Raw genomic sequence first — 15,491 nt, 5'->3', positions numbered from 1 at the left:
CTGATATATGTTATATCAGTGCTGTCATGCAATATATATTTTCATATTCCTCATGCTGCAAAAAAGGACACATCACACATACAAGAAAAAACTCATGAAGTAAAATGAAAAAGTGGCGTTCCTGGGTCTTATAACTTCTTATAACAAGGAAAAGGTAAGGGGGAAGCTGTTCAGTAAAACTAATAGCCATATCAGTCAAACATGACAGTATATACAGGTTTCCATAGTCATATTATTCTGGCCCTTCAACTCTTCTACCCCTTCTCCAAGGTAAAGAAGGGAAAGAGATATATTTTCATATCTTTTTTGAGGGGACCAAACTTGGTCATTATAGATAGTATTTCTTTGATTTGTTTATCTCACTTTGCATTATTTAATATAAATATTTCCCCTTCTTCATTTCTCTCAGCATAATAAGATTGTATATCATCAGTGTACCATAATTTGTTTGGCCATTCCCCAATGGGAATCTACTTTGTTTCCAGATCTTTGCTTCTACAAAAAGTGCTGCTGGAATTATTTTGATATATATGGAGAAAGTTCCTGTTCTCAAGGAGCTTACATTTTTATCAGAGAAAATGTTTATACATATAAATATATGTAAAATAAATATAAGGTAAATTGGTATGAAGAGGGGCACTAGTAGCTAAGGAGATAAATTTAGGCTTCTACATAAAGCCTTTATTTCTCTCTTTGATCTCTTTAGGGTATATACTTAGTGGCGGGACTTCTGGGTCAAAAAATATGGCCATTTTAGTCACTTCCTTTGAATAATTCCATTTTTTTTTTTTTTGGTCCAGAATGGTTGGACCAATTCATAGCTTCATTAGTGTGTCTGTCTTGCTGCAGCCCCTACAATATTAACTATTCCCATCCTTTGTCATCTTTGACAATTTTCTGAGTATGAGGTAGGACCTTAACGTTATTTCCAATTCTCTGATTAGTCATTTGGAACAGTCTTTCATATGGTTGTTAATAGTTGGCACTTTTGGTAAGAACTGTTTGTTCATCTCCTTTGACCACTTATCCATTGGGGGTAATGGCCTTTTGCTATTTGGAGTGCTGTCTTAATAACTCACATTTGCATGGCCCTTTTGCTTCCATTATTTTATATAATTTTCACAATAGCCCTAGAAGGCAGGCACAGCTTCCATTATTACTCTCATTTTACAAATGAGGAAGTAGTCTCAAGTGGAAGGACCACAATTGGAGCTCAGGACTCCTGCCCACAAAGTGGGTCTTTCTACTAAATCTTGCTGCCCCCACCTCTTTTTTTTTATAAGTGATGAATCATTTAGAGAGGTAAAGTGTTCTGCTTGATCCCAGAGAGTCTTTGAACTTGGAGCAATGAATAGAAGTTACAGAGAGGTAGATTTAGGTTTTACTAATAAAGAAAATTTTCCTAATAATTAAAACTGTCTCCAAGTGGGATATACTGCTTTGGGAAGTGATGGGCCCCTTCCCCCACTCCATTAGAGGTTTTCAAACAAGGGCAGGGCTGCTCGATCACTTGTCAGTATGCTATAGAGACGCTGAGATGTGTGTTGGATTAGTTGGTTTTTGATGCCCTTTCCCATTCTGATATTCACCTGACTGAGATTGTGGCCAGAAAGCCAAAAGACCAAAGACCTGCCTATGCATGTATATATTGCTTTGTAGTTTACTTTGTTGCCATTATCACCTGATCACAGTTCCTGTTCCCCTAACTGCTCGGGACTTAGGTAGGCACAGACTCATATGGTAGGGATTCTCATCCATAAAATTGCCTCTGTGGTTTCTTTGTCTCCACTCAGAATTGGGAACTTCTGAAACTAAGATTAAAAATTAATATCCAAATTCTCCCAAGTATTATTATATTTAACAAGATTTACTAATAATAACTTGAAGCAAAGGAAAATAAAAAGCTAGAGTAAAGAGGAAGCTAACTCAGCTAAGGTCACAAGAGAAGAGAGTGAGGGCAGGGTTACACACAACTTACAAACAATACCTAAGCAGGCAAGGTGGGGATGAAAGAGGAAGGGGATGCTGGGAGATGTAGTTCAAAGGTACAGAATTTCTATTTATACACTAACTCTTAAGTTATTCATTTTTGGATTTTCTAGCAAACCAAAAGTTACTAGTAGATTTAGACATAGATGACATTTATTTAGGATAGAAATGAATAGTAAACTTAACAGAATTCAACTGCAGCCTATGTTCTTTATGAGTACCATCTCGTTCTCCATCAGTCCCACATCCAGAAGAGTCCAAGGCTTGCCTCCTTCAAGCACTCATGCCTCCAATCTCTAGAGCTGGAATAGGGGAACAGCATGGTTTGGAAACTGGCATGTTCTACTTCAGATCAATTTCTGCCACATTTTACATTTTGCTCTAGCCAGAATGTTTCCTGCACCTGACCTATTTGTTTCAGTATTGTGTGTGTGTAAGAGCACGTGCACACACACACACACACACACACACACACACACACACACACACACAAATACACATAAAACCTGCTTAGCTCCCACTCTCCTGGATACCCTTTTTCCTCTAAATAGCTGTCTTTCTGAGAAGCTTCTGTCTCCATTCAACAGCTGAGAAAGAGTAGAAAAGTCATCAGAATGTAAAAGCCAGAGCAGGCAGCTGGGTAGCTCAGTGGATTGAAAGCCAGGCCTAGAGACAGGAGGACCTGGGTTCAAATCCGGCCTCAGACACGTCCCAGCTGTGTGAACCTGGGCAAGTCACTTGACTCCCATTGCCTACCCTTACTTACCACTCTTCCACCTATAAGTCAATACACAAAAGTTAAGGGTTTAAAAAAAAAAAAAAAAAGAATGTAAAAGCCAGGAGAGCTCCAGGAAATGGAGACCATGCTCTTTTCTAATGAATACATTGTGCTCTTCCCCCCTTCTCGCTCCCCATTCACATACCCTGGGAAATGTGGCCTTTTCTCTCTTGGACATGCTTGTCATACATTGATGTAGTGCTTTTTGATTTATAAAGCATTTCATGTTCATCCTTTCCTTGCACAAGTTCTATAAGGTAGTGGGACAAAGACTATTCCTGATGTACAGATGAAGAAACTGAGATTCAGAGAGCCTTGAGTTCAGATTTTTGTCTAGACAGAATTTAGGCCAGAAACCAGGTCTTTTGATTCCTCAGTATTCTTTCATGACACTATCTTAGGTACTTATAGGCACCTTTCTCGTGGACCATAATAGTATGAATCTTAATCCTTTCTCTCTTTTCTCTGTAGAGTTTTTAAAGAGAACCTATTATTGGGGGGAGCGTGGAATGAATTCTAGACTTGAAGTTAAAAGTCCTGAGTTAGAACCCACGTTCTCACTGGTTATACCTTTTGTGTATTATTGGACATGTTACCTCCTTTCTCTAGATTTTATTTTCCTCATCCTTAAAAATGGAGAGATTGGACTATACAGACTCCTAGGTCATTTAGAAGTGGCTTAAGTTGGGTTAGGAACCCAGGCCTTCTGACTTCCAAGCCTTCTTCTTTCTGCAACATCAAACTCCCATACTAAGTTAACATACATGGTCAAGTCTAACTCTCCTCAAAAAAACCCAACAAAACATACAGGATATTTTTGGAGATGGGGGTCCCTATAGCACTGTTTCCCAGGAAAGCCTACTTTGTTGGGGGTGGGGCTAAGGCTCCACTGTCATCCTGGGATACTGTCTTCTCCTGAGAAGAGCTTGAGTCTAAAAGAATGGGCATTGGAAGAAAGAGATTCTAGACAGAAGGAAAGTGTAAAGCAAAGACATGGAGGAATGTCAAGTGCAGCTTGGCCTGGAGCACAGGAAAGATTAAAGAGAAGCAATGGTAGAGAAAGCTGAGAATGAGAAGACCCTTGAATGTTAGTTTGGAAAGGTTAGATTTTATTCAGGTATGATGAAAATCACTGAAGGAAATGAGGTTGTCATACTAAAGAGTCGTGTGTCCTCCTTCTCCCCCCCCTTCCCCCCCCCGTGAAGAGTATATGCCATATTTTTATTCTCAGATCTTGAGTTTTTGTCCCTTTTTAAAAAATGATGGTCCCTTTGCCTAGGTTAGTCCTGCTAGCAGGCAGTGGGATGAGATCTGAGGATTATGGATATTCGGTTTCACAGACTTTACTTTTTCTGGAATGACTCCAGTTCAAGAAACCAGTATAAGAATCCTCTCTCTGCCACATAACTCTGTGACCTTGAAGTTCCTTGCCCTCCCTGAATCTGTTCCCTCATCTTTGGAATTATGCTGCTGGACCCACTGGTCTCTGAGGACCCTTCTAACACTGCCATAAAATTCTGAATTTATGGCTTTGAGATCACAGGAGGTGTTAACTCTAGGGCCACTTTGAGAATTCTAAGTGGGAGTCAGCTAGAGGATTGCAGAAGACCAGGTCCTGGCTTTAGCTGGACAGTATTATATATGGGCTATGCCCAAATATATACCAAATGTTGACCACAACTAAAAAGCATTTACTGATCAGAGAATCATAGCTTTAAAGCTGGAAGGGCCCTCAGCCCACTGTCAGCTCCTTCATTTTGTAGATGAGGAACCTCAGGCTTGCTTAGGTTAAGTGACTTACCCAAGACTGTATACAGGTAGTGTCAGAGATGGGATTCACACCCAGGTCTTCTTGACTTCAGAGCTAGTGCTCACTCATGCTGCCTCCTCCCTCTGTGTTCTTGGGCAGGTCACTTAACCTTGACCTCCTTACCTGTAAAATGAACGGGTTGAACTGGATGGTCTTTTAGGTTCTTCCAGTTTACTCAGGCTTTGAATATAGATGAGGGCCTCAGACTTAGGGGAAGTCTTGTCCTGTTCTCAAATAGGCTAGGGCTGTGACCATAGCACATGGTCAGGGCCCCAGTGGCCTTTGCTGTGTGGCACCATGAGACAGGATGTGACATGGCCATCTGAGTTAGCCCTTGGGGTGTAAGTTTTTCCTAGCTATATTTATGAAATAAAATCAAACATGGCAGTTGGGCTAGAGCCTGATGGATGATGCCCTGGTGGAGAGGGCAGCCCCTTCAGGTCCCTCCTGGTGTTTTTAGGGAGGAGAAGGAATGTTGTAATGAGGAAAATATTGATTCCCCATAAAAAGATTTTAATCAAAATGCTCCGACCCCCAGGGAGGAACAGCTTGGCCTCAGTGCCAGATTAAACTTCCATCTCCCCCCAGTCTCACTGGCTAGAGCCCATTGTAGGCTCCCAAACCTCATCCATCACTGAGAGTGAGCTAAGTGAGAGCCGCAAGGGTGCCCAGGCCTCTTCATATTGGGAGAAGTTTGGTGTTTGAGAGTATGTGTGGGCCTGACTGGAGACCGAAGAGCCCCAACTTCCAATTTGGCCTTTGTTTTCTCTCCCTATCTCAACCCTCTCACAGGATAGGAAAAAAGGGGGGACGGTTTGGTCACAGAGCTGAAGTCAGAGCAGAGAAGTCTAGGTACCTGTAAAATCTAAAAGAAATCAGTCAGTGGACCAAAAAGAAAAGGAATAAACTCCTTTATAGGTTTTTGTGGGAACAAGGAGTCAATAGGTACACTGTGGTGCAGTGGAAAGAGCCCCAGACTAAGGAGATAGGAGATAGGTTCTAGGGCCAGACCTGGATATGTATGTAACATTAGTCAAGTCCTCCCTTTCTAGGCATGTATAAAGTGGGGATGGGGGAGCCATAGGGGTAGGTGGGTGGGGTTTAGATAATCTGTAGTCCTTCCATCTCTGACATTCTGTGATTCTAGAAGTATAAATTGTTGTTTGGGGTGGATATTATGAAGTATTTCAATTTAGCAAACATAAAGTATCCACTATGAGAGGCAACTTGTAGTTAGAGAGCTGGCCTTTAGGTCAAGTTCCACTTCTAGGCCAGGAACGTCAATCTCAGATAGAAATAGGGGCCATTAATCTATAAGGATCCCCATGGACCATATACTTGACTTAGTCTTTAAATGTAGTATTATTTGTTTTATTGTATTTTTGTTTTTTATTTTTTAATATTTCCTGTTTGATACCTCTTTTCTTGCCTAGAGCAGAGAAAAGGCTCACTTGTGTTAGTAAGAGGAGTTTCCTCATTTTTCTTTATATTAATAAAACCATACATTCAGTCCCTCTCCCTGTGGTGTGTAGAGAGCCCTATGTTGGGAGAGATACAAAATTTAGAGAAGTCGAAAGTCCCTGTCCTTACGGCTCTCACAGCAAAGAAAGAAGATAAGACACCAACGCATAATACACAATTTTATATGATAATTGCTTTATTATTTTGGAGTAAACCTGTGATTTCACTGTTATAGGGAACTCAGTGAGAAAAAAGACCTCTACCAATGCAGACTGATATCATTTCTTCAACTTAGGGTCTTAGAGTTGCCTCAGTGCCCAGGATACAGAGAGGTGTGACCCCAAAGCCCAGTATTTGATCTAGAGACAGGCCTTGAATTTAGGTCTTCTTAATTCCAAAACTAATCATGAGGCTTTTAAATTGCATTATAGAAGTAACAAAAATGCCTTCTAAGATCTTTTGAGAGGAGGACATCACCCACTGGTGACTCAGGGAAGACTTCCTGGAAGAGATGGAATTCAGGTTGGGCTCTAAAGGACACCGCACTGGGGCAGCTAGGTGGCACAGTGGATAGCATACTGGGCCTGGAGTCAGGAAAACTCATCTTCATGAATTCAAATGTGGCCTCAGACCTAATTATGTGACTCTGGGCAAGTCATTTAATCATGCTTGCCTCAGTTTCCTCATCTGGAAAATAAGCTAGAGAAGGAAATGGCAAACCACTCTAGTACCTCTGTCAAGAAAACCCCAAATGAGGTCACAGTGTCAGACAAGACTGAAGTGACTGAACAACAAAAGCAACTAAAGGACCAGTAAAGATTCAGCATTAAAGGAGGTAGGGAGGAACTAATGGGATGCTTGTCCCAGTTCTTCTTATTGCCAGTGTCCAACTGAAATTTAGACATTCAGGATCCTGACCAAAGATCCTGACCTGGGATCTGTAGTGACTGAAGAGGAGACATAGCAAGGACCCCAGTTTGTCAGCTGCATGGTTGAGCTCTCTTCTAAGCTGAAGACAGTCTAAGAGGGCTCTTCTAGCCCAGCAATGTTTTCCCCCAGAGCCAGACCTGGAAAGAGATGCCTGAGTAATGATAAAGCAAGGATTTATTTATTTGTTTGTTTGTTTGTTTGCTTGTTTTGTCATTTTCACCCCTGTAATTGGAACTAGGCAACTCCTGGCCACATGACAGATGAGAGGCCTAGTGGGGCATTTATCAACGCCCAGCTTCCTGGTGGGAACAAGGCTCATAAGTCACAGCTGACAAATCTTTTAATGACTTTTAAACATCATTTGCACAGAAGAATGTCTATGATCAAGAAGGGGTGCTTTGTGACTATTCATGCCTGAGATCCCTGGCATTAGCTTCTGGGAAACAACAACCTCAAGCATGGGGTATTAAGGGGGCTCCCTGTTCAGTTTCAGAGGATGGATGGTATTCCTAATGGGGAAGAAGTGGGCTATTCCTTAGTGTGGATCCTTATACATAGGCACTGAAAGCTTCCCATGCCTAAAATGTACTCCCTTCTCACTCACTTGAACCTCTTAGAGTCTGCTTAGGTGTAGCACCTCTAAAGAGGGGAACCTTTCCTCATACCCGTTGCTGAAGGTACTCCCTCTCCCCTCAAATACACTGGTAAATGCTTATCAGTTTCTATGTTCTATCCCTCCCCCCAGTAGAATGTAAGCTCTTTGAGGTGAGGGACTATTTCGTTTTTGTCTTTCTATTTCCAATATCCAGCATAGTGCCAGGCACATAGTAGCTTTTAATAAATTAGTTGATCAGATTGGCTTATGGAGGTAGGAAAAGTGATGAATAGAGAGAAGGCGTCTTGGGGTGGAAAGGGACAGGGGAACTGAGAAATGGAGCCCTGGGCTAGCACCTTACAGGATAAATATGGTGAAGAATTAAAAAGCTTGGGGGGGAAATTAGTCCTGCCTGGCTAGTAATGATCATTTGGGCAGCACTAATGAGATGGCTGAGTCCTGCACTACAAGAGGATTTGAATGAGATTAATAGATGCTCTGTCAGCCACAGCCTCAGTAACCTGGAGCTTTTCTACCAAGATGCCCCTAGTATCTGTCCTACCTAATTGCTTCATTTTCCTTCTAAAATATTTCTCACTAGAGAAAGCTGTTTCTTTTCCAAGCCACACAGATACTACCTCGCTAGGCTTTGAGGACTTGGGGCTGGTCACACTCTGCTGACCTTGAAATTCTGGCTTTGATTTCTAAGCAAGGTCAGGAGGCAGGAAAGAATCTCATACTGGGAGTTAGAAGAGCTGGGTGTGAATGCTGACTTGGCTCTTGCTAAGATATAGAAGTCATGTGCCCTCCCTAGATTTTTTTTCCCCCCTCACAAAATAAAGTTGGTTTGGGGGTGAATGAGGGGGGAGAGAGAGACAGAGAGAGAGAGAGAGAGAGAGAGAGAGAGAGAGAGAGAGAGAGCTGTCTCTTATACACATCNGAGAGAGAGAGAGAGAGAGAGAGAGAGATATGACTATCAATCAGCCTGGCTAACCGTGGGCAGGCATCAATAGAAGGTAAACTGGTGGGTGAAAAAAAATTTTTTTTTTTTTCAGCTTTATTCCCAAAGTGGGCGCCACTGCCCCCTGGTGGGTGCTGTAGCACTCCAGGGGAGCGGTGATGGCCACAGGTGCATTTATCTTTCCTATTAATTGCTATTAAATTTTTTAAAAAATTAATTTCCAGGGGGCTAAGTAATATTTTTTCTGGAAAGGGGGCGGTAGGCCGAAAAAGTTTAGGAACTGGCATATACTAAGGCATAAAGGGACCTAGGTCTCTACTGGTAGAGAGATCAGCCACAGTGGTGCAAAGTCAAAGTCCTGATAAAATTAGAGCGGGCTAGTCTGTGTTTTAATAAAGGAGGCTGGGGTTAAAAGATCTGAATCTGAGTCCTGGTCTGCTATTTATTAGCTATATGACCCTGGTCCAGTCACTTTTCCTATCAATCTCAATTTCTTCATCTGTGAAATGGGGTTAATAACTTGATTCAATGAATATTAAGGGCCTAGTAAGAAGAGAATACTATGCTAAGGGCTAGAGCTATAAAGACCAAAATAAAACAAGCTTTGCTTCTCAAAGAGCTTTATTCTAGTGGGGAGAGGGGAGATAACACATGTACACAGAGAAGCAAATAGAAGGTCATTTGAGGAGAGAGAGAGCACTAAAGAAGTTAAACCTGGGCCAAGCCTGGAAGGAAGGTCTCAGGATTCTGAAAGGTTAGAATTGGGCAGGGCGGGATGTGGGAGAGGTGTACACTCTACACAGGGAGTATGGTTGTGCAAAAACATGGAGGCTGAAGATAGACTTTTGAGTCAGGGAATAGCTTGCAACCCAGTTTGGCCAGAGCCTAGAACACATGAAGGAAGGTCATGTGAAATAACGCCAGAAAGGTAAGTTGAAGTCAGATTGTGGCAGGCCTTAAACAGCAGCCCAAGTAGTTGATACATTATCTTAGAGGCAATAGAAAGCTCCTGAAGGCTCTTGATCAGGAAATCATGTGGCCAGAGACCTAGTGTCCTAAGAAGTTTGTTTCGGCAGCCCTGTAGAAGATGGATCAGTGAGGGGAAGCAGAGAGGTCAATTATCCAGGGAAGGCTGTAGTACGAAAAGCTGTAGAAGAAATGTGAGCTGTTATTGACCTTAAATGGCCCTTCCAGTTTTAAGGCATTAAGGCACTGTTTTCCATTATGACTTCAGCTAGGTTGAGTTGAGGATAAAGGCTATTCTAGGGGGAAGTTGCCACCTTTGAAAGAATATAGTCCATGCTGTGGGGATCATGTGAGGTGAAATTAGGGAAGTGATGGTCCCATAACTATGGAGGGTGAGGAATTGGCAATTGATTCTGCAGGCACCAGGGAGCTATAGATAGTTCTTGAAGTATGCAAGATCATAACAAGGAATAGAAATACCTTATCATAAAGGATAAAATGGATCATTTTAATTACATGAAATTGGAAGGCTTTTACACAGCAAAACAACACAACTAGGATAAGAAGGAAAATAATTTTGGGGGAAAATGTCTGATAAGGGTCTGACAGTCAAGATATCTATAGGACAGTGATGGGCAAACTATGGCCTGGATCTGGCCCACAGGGAATAGTTTGCCCATCACTGCTATAGGGTACCAATACTATTATGTAAGATGAAAGCCATTCCTCCGTAGAACACCAAAGGATATGAACAGTTTTCATAAGAATTATATATTAATAACAGACATGAAAGAGGACCCCAAATAACTAATAATGGGGTGGGGGAAGAGTCACAACAATGCTGATCTCTCACTTTGTATCCAACCTATTGGCAAAGATGGAAATACTATTGATGAGGTTCTGGAAAGGCAGACACATTACTACACTATTGGTAAAGGTATGAATTAACTGGTTCTGAAGAGCAATTTGGAATTAAATGAAGTAATTGTAGTGCTCATTCCCTTTTTCTGAGCAATCCCATTGCGAAGCATATACCCTAGGGCAGAGAAAGATGAAAAAAGGAAGACCCCTTTCCTTATACAGCAGAATTCTTATATCAGCACTTTGGTGATAAAGAACTGGAAACAAAAAAAGATGGACTACCTGTTGGGGAATACTTAACTAAACAGTGGTACATGGATATTACTGAATGCTAAGAGGTAAAGAATATGAAGAATATAGAGAAGCATGGAGAGGCATAGGCCAACTGATAGAAACAAGCCCTGCCATGAGAGCATCTCTGTATCTCCTGTGTACCAAGGCCAGCACATTACTTTCTGCTACTTTTCTGACTTACTAAAATTCTATTCACTTTTCCTAGACTGGTGATTGATGCCATCAAAATGACTAAAATATTTCAACTGAGAAAATGTTGTGGGGTTTTTTTTAGCAGAAACATGCTATCTCCTAGCTATAAATCATATATCTATATACATATATATGTATATTTATAATATATATGTTTTTTAACTCTTAATTTGTCTTAGTAACAGCTCTTAAAACAAGGGCAAGGACTAGGCAATGGAAGTTAAGTGACTTGCCCAGGATCACACAGCTAGGAAGTATCTGAGGCTAGATTTGAACCCAGGCCCTCCTGACTCCAGGCCTGGCTCTCTGTCCTCTGAACCACTAACTGCCCCTAAATTATATTTCAAATAATTTGTCCCATGGATGGCTGTAAATCAGCTTAAGGTATAATTTGGATAAACTAGCCCAGACCTGGACTAGACTCCCTCCTCACTCTTAACTTTTAGAATCACATGTCTCCTTCGGTGCTCAGCCCAAGTGTTCTCTCTTAGATTGCTTGTGTAATGGGCGAAATATGTAAACTTTTCAGAAGGTTCTGCAAGGCTGTCTCCCATTGCCTAAAGTTTCACTGACCCAGTTCAGGAGATCCAGGTTCAAGATCTAGCTCAGCAACCAAGAGGAAGCAAATGTGATGTAAAGTGGGCCAGATTAGGAGTTGGGAAAAGTCTTTGTTTGCCTCAATCACAATCTCTGAAGACAACTATAAAATGAAGAGAATAATAGCAGTAGAGAGTAGTGTGAGATAGTGGGCAGAGGGGTCGGCCTTGGAGTCAGATCTTGCTTCTGATACATCTTTGCTTCCTACCACAGACAGTCCTCTCAGCCTCTTGGTGCCCCCAAGCAGCTCTCTGAGCTCCCCAGGTTGCAGAGAGAAGTGTTGTTGTGGAGTTTCCACACCAGGGAGTTCCCAATGCTGATGAAATCACCTCCCCCAAAATAGCACTTTGCTCACAATCAGTTGAGAGGATCAGATGAGATAATGTATGTAAATCTTTTATAAATACAACTCCCATTATTCTCTATCTGGAGTGCAGGGGAAAGATTCTGACTCTGGATATGGAGGAAGAAGACTTGTGTTTAAAATCTGACTACCTGTCCTAGTGAAATCCACTTAATATCTCTGAGCCTCAGTTTCCTCATTTGTAAAAGGAAGGGATTGAACTAAATACTCCTCTAAGGTTCCTTCCAGCTCTAAATCTATAATCCTATGAGCCTATTCTTGTCTGTCTCTTAAACCGTCCATCTGTTTGTTCATTTCTGACATTCTCAATATATCTCAGACTCTATTTCTGTCTGTCTGTCTGTCTCTGTTTTTCTGGTTGTGTCCTTGTCAAACTTAATTTGGATTCTGGTTCTTATTCTGCCACTTGCTCATTGTTTGACCTTAGTCTAAACCCCTTTTCCCTCCCTGGACATCAGTTTCCTCATCTGTGAAATGAAAGGGTTAGACTGCTTGACCTGGATGGTCTCTTCTAGTTCTCACATTCATCTCAGCACCCTTAATTTCAGTCCAAACATTTTCTGATTAACTCTAGTAACAAATTTGACTGTTCCTGTCCCCAAAGGATTTTCCTGCTCTTTTATAGTCTTCCTCACCTCCTCTATAATAATCCATAGCCACTGACCCTCTCTGGGAGGCAAAGCCAGCTGGGGCAGGTAAGAGAGAGTAGGCAAGTCAGAAGGCTCCCCAGACCCTGAGAGAACCAGATGAGGATATTTCCCAGGCATGGGTACCGGAAGCCACAGAGGTTGGGTTTCTGTGCAGTGTTCTGAGGCAGGGAGAGGCTGGTGCTCTTTTGCCAGATATTAATATTCCTTTATTATAGTCCTCCTCTGATGCCTCTTGGCATGGAAGTGAACCTTGGTTCTCCAGGCTCTGCCACTTTTGATAGATCTTACCAAAATGGCAGTCTTCAGAGACGACTCAGGGACAGAATGTGTGTTAGTCATTGTAGAACTATGCTAGTTAAGTTTAGAGGCTTATCGCTAGAAAGATGAACAGAGGACAGTTAATTTTTTTCAGTCTTAGCAATCCATGAAGACTGGTTCAAGGTTTTAGTCTGCATGGGTGGGGAGAGCACCCTCACTTATGAAATCACAGTTCCTTGAAATATCAAAGTTTTGTAGGCTTGCCCTTTTCCCACAACATCCTAGTAAGGTTGATATTATTCCCATTTTGCTGATGGAGGCAATGAGGCTTGGGGTCTCGTGGGAGTGGGGGTGGAGGGTGATGTTCTGGTTTGGTTGATTTTAGTTGTGCCTAACTTCTTGTGAATCTATTTGGAGTTTTCTTGGTAAAGATAAAAAAAAAATAGTTTGCCATTCTTTCACCAGCTCATTTTCCAGATGAGTTAACTGAGGCCAACAGGATGAAGTGACCTGCAGAGGATTACACAGCTAGTGAGGGAGGCCAGATTTGATCTCAGGAATATGAGTCTTCCAACTCTAGGCCCCAGCACTCTTACCTACTTAGGGCACACAGCTGGAATTGGAACCCAAGTCTTTTGATTCTAAGGACATTGCTCTTCTTAATCTCACTAGCTAGTCAAATCATGCAAGTGTTTTGTAAACTGTATAAAGTATTGTATGGTAGTGCATTGTGGTTCTGGACCTATTCTGTGATTTCATCAGAATGGGGGGGTTCCCAGGGTGGAAACTTCCCCTGCCAATGTAGATTGCCACCTTGTCTCTACTTAGTGAGTCACGTGAGGGCACTTAGTGAGAGCTCATGGTCGGACAGCTACCATGTCCATGTATCAGAGGCTAGACTTGAACCCAAGTCATCCTGACTCATGACTGGCTATCTCTCCATTATCCTATGAAGCCTCTCATTATCAAACAGTTAACATGCATTTGTGCTAGGCACCAGGGAGAATTAGAAAGGCTTTCCAGGAGGCAAGGTGCCACCTTGAGCTTTGAAGGAAACTAGAGGTTCTTAAAGTTGAAGGTCAGCATTCCAGGCATCAGCAACAAAGGTGGCATGGAAAGGGGGGGGGGGAGGTCACATTATCATGTGAGAGACAGTAATTAGACCAGTTTGGCTGAACTATAGAGTAATGTGTGTATTCCTGGAGCCCATTGTGAAAGACTTGGGGCCAGACAGAACTGTTAAATTAGCTTCTAGAGCAGTGATGGTGAACCTTTGAGAGATGGAGTGGCAGGCCCTGGCCCTGCCCCCACTCCCATAGACCCTTTGTTGTGCTCCCCCCTTCCCCTTACCCCATAGTGGGAGGGAGAAAGCACTCCCATTGGCTACTAGGCAGAGGGGCGGGGAGGTGAAAAAAGTCATCAGGCATGGTGGAGAGGAGGATGGAAGTAGCTCTGTCCAAGTCCCTCTGCCTTTCTAGTAATGGTGGGGAGGGGTGTGGCAGCCACATGTGCACAGAGCATGCTCTGTGTGCCACCTTTGGCACCCATGCCATAGGTTTTGCCATCACTGTTTTAGGGCAATAAAGGCCGGAACTTAGTGGGGTGGCTATGTGAATGGAGAGGAAAGAGATTAAAGAGATATTAGGAAGGTTGAATTGGCAAGACTTTCATTCTTATGGTTAGAAGGAATAATAATAATAAACTTTTCAACTATTTTAACTTTTGGAGGGCATAAGACTTGATATTTTTTGGTATCTCCTCCTTTGTCACTAGATACCTCCCCATTCCCTCACCTAATCCTCCCTACAACCTTAGGCTTTCCTTCAGGCTGCATGGTCTGGAGACCTCCAGCTGTCTGAAAGCTCTTTTTACTTTCCAACCCACCTCACTAACTGCCAGGAGCCATTTGGAAGTAAAAGATTGCTTCACCAACCTCTGGGGGATCTGATACTCCAGCCCTAGAGGCACCAGGTGCTGCTATCAAAGCTCAGCTCAGTGCCAGGAGATGTTGGTCTTAGACTAGGGAAGACTTAGCTCAGGGAGGTGTTCCTATGAGAGAAGCAGAAGATATTGGAGTGATGGCAGCTATGGGCAAAGGCCATATTTCTCCAGTTCTTTGCCACAGCAGAAAAGAGCTATAAATGTTTTTCTACAAGCAGGTCCTTAGGTAAGGATTTTAATAAATAAGGTAGCAGAACCCATTGTGCTCCGCCCCCTCTTATTCTCTGCCAGTCAGGGAAGTATGTAGGTCTAGACTAGCATGTGGGTCAATGTGGTAACCTTATTGAGTTTCTGTCTTTCTAGGTCATCACCATGTCTCTGAAAGTGCACACAAGCAACATCACCAACAAGAATGACCCCAAGTCCCTCAACTCTCGAGTCTTCATTGGGAACTTAAACACAGCCATGGTGAAGAAGGCAGATGTAGAGACCATCTTCTCCAAGTATGGCCGTGTAGCTGGCTGCTCTGTGCACAAGGGCTACGCCTTCGTCCAGTACGCTAGCGAGCGCCATGCCCGTGCCGCTGTGCTGGGCGAGAACGGGCGGGTGCTGGCAGGGCAGACTCTGGGTAAGGAGTAGGCCCCTGCCCTACCAATATCTGGGTTCTGGCAGACCTTTACTCAAGCTCAAGGCTGGCCTTACCCATAGGTGAAATAGGCAAGAACTACCTGTGGGCATGTGATTTGCTCTCTTCTTCCATTTCCCACAGTGGCTAAAATTCCTTTAAGAAACTCAGCCTTTAATGACACACTTAGAATTGAAATCTCTTGAATGAAGCAAGCCA

The 15,491-nt window shown here is 42.7% G+C and overlaps 1 protein-coding gene across 4 annotated transcripts in view; it reads left to right on the top strand.

Annotated features, from left to right (window-relative positions):
- The window catches only part of RALY (RALY heterogeneous nuclear ribonucleoprotein), a 66,468-nt gene that overhangs the window by 37,767 nt on the left and 13,210 nt on the right, over positions 1-15,491 (top strand). For all 4 annotated transcript variants that reach the window (XM_044664385.1, XM_044664389.1, XM_044664387.1 and 1 more), the window contains exon 2: positions 15,011-15,275. In XM_044664385.1, the coding sequence (XP_044520320.1) occupies positions 15,020-15,275 (256 nt within the window). In that variant the 5' untranslated portion in view covers positions 15,011-15,019. The remainder of the gene's footprint in view (positions 1-15,010; positions 15,276-15,491) is intronic.

Source organism: Gracilinanus agilis, chromosome 2 (genome assembly GCF_016433145.1).
Source record: "Gracilinanus agilis isolate LMUSP501 chromosome 2, AgileGrace, whole genome shotgun sequence".
Taxonomy (NCBI): Eukaryota; Metazoa; Chordata; class Mammalia; order Didelphimorphia; family Didelphidae; genus Gracilinanus; species Gracilinanus agilis.
This window is presented reverse-complemented; position numbering and strand designations above follow the sequence as displayed.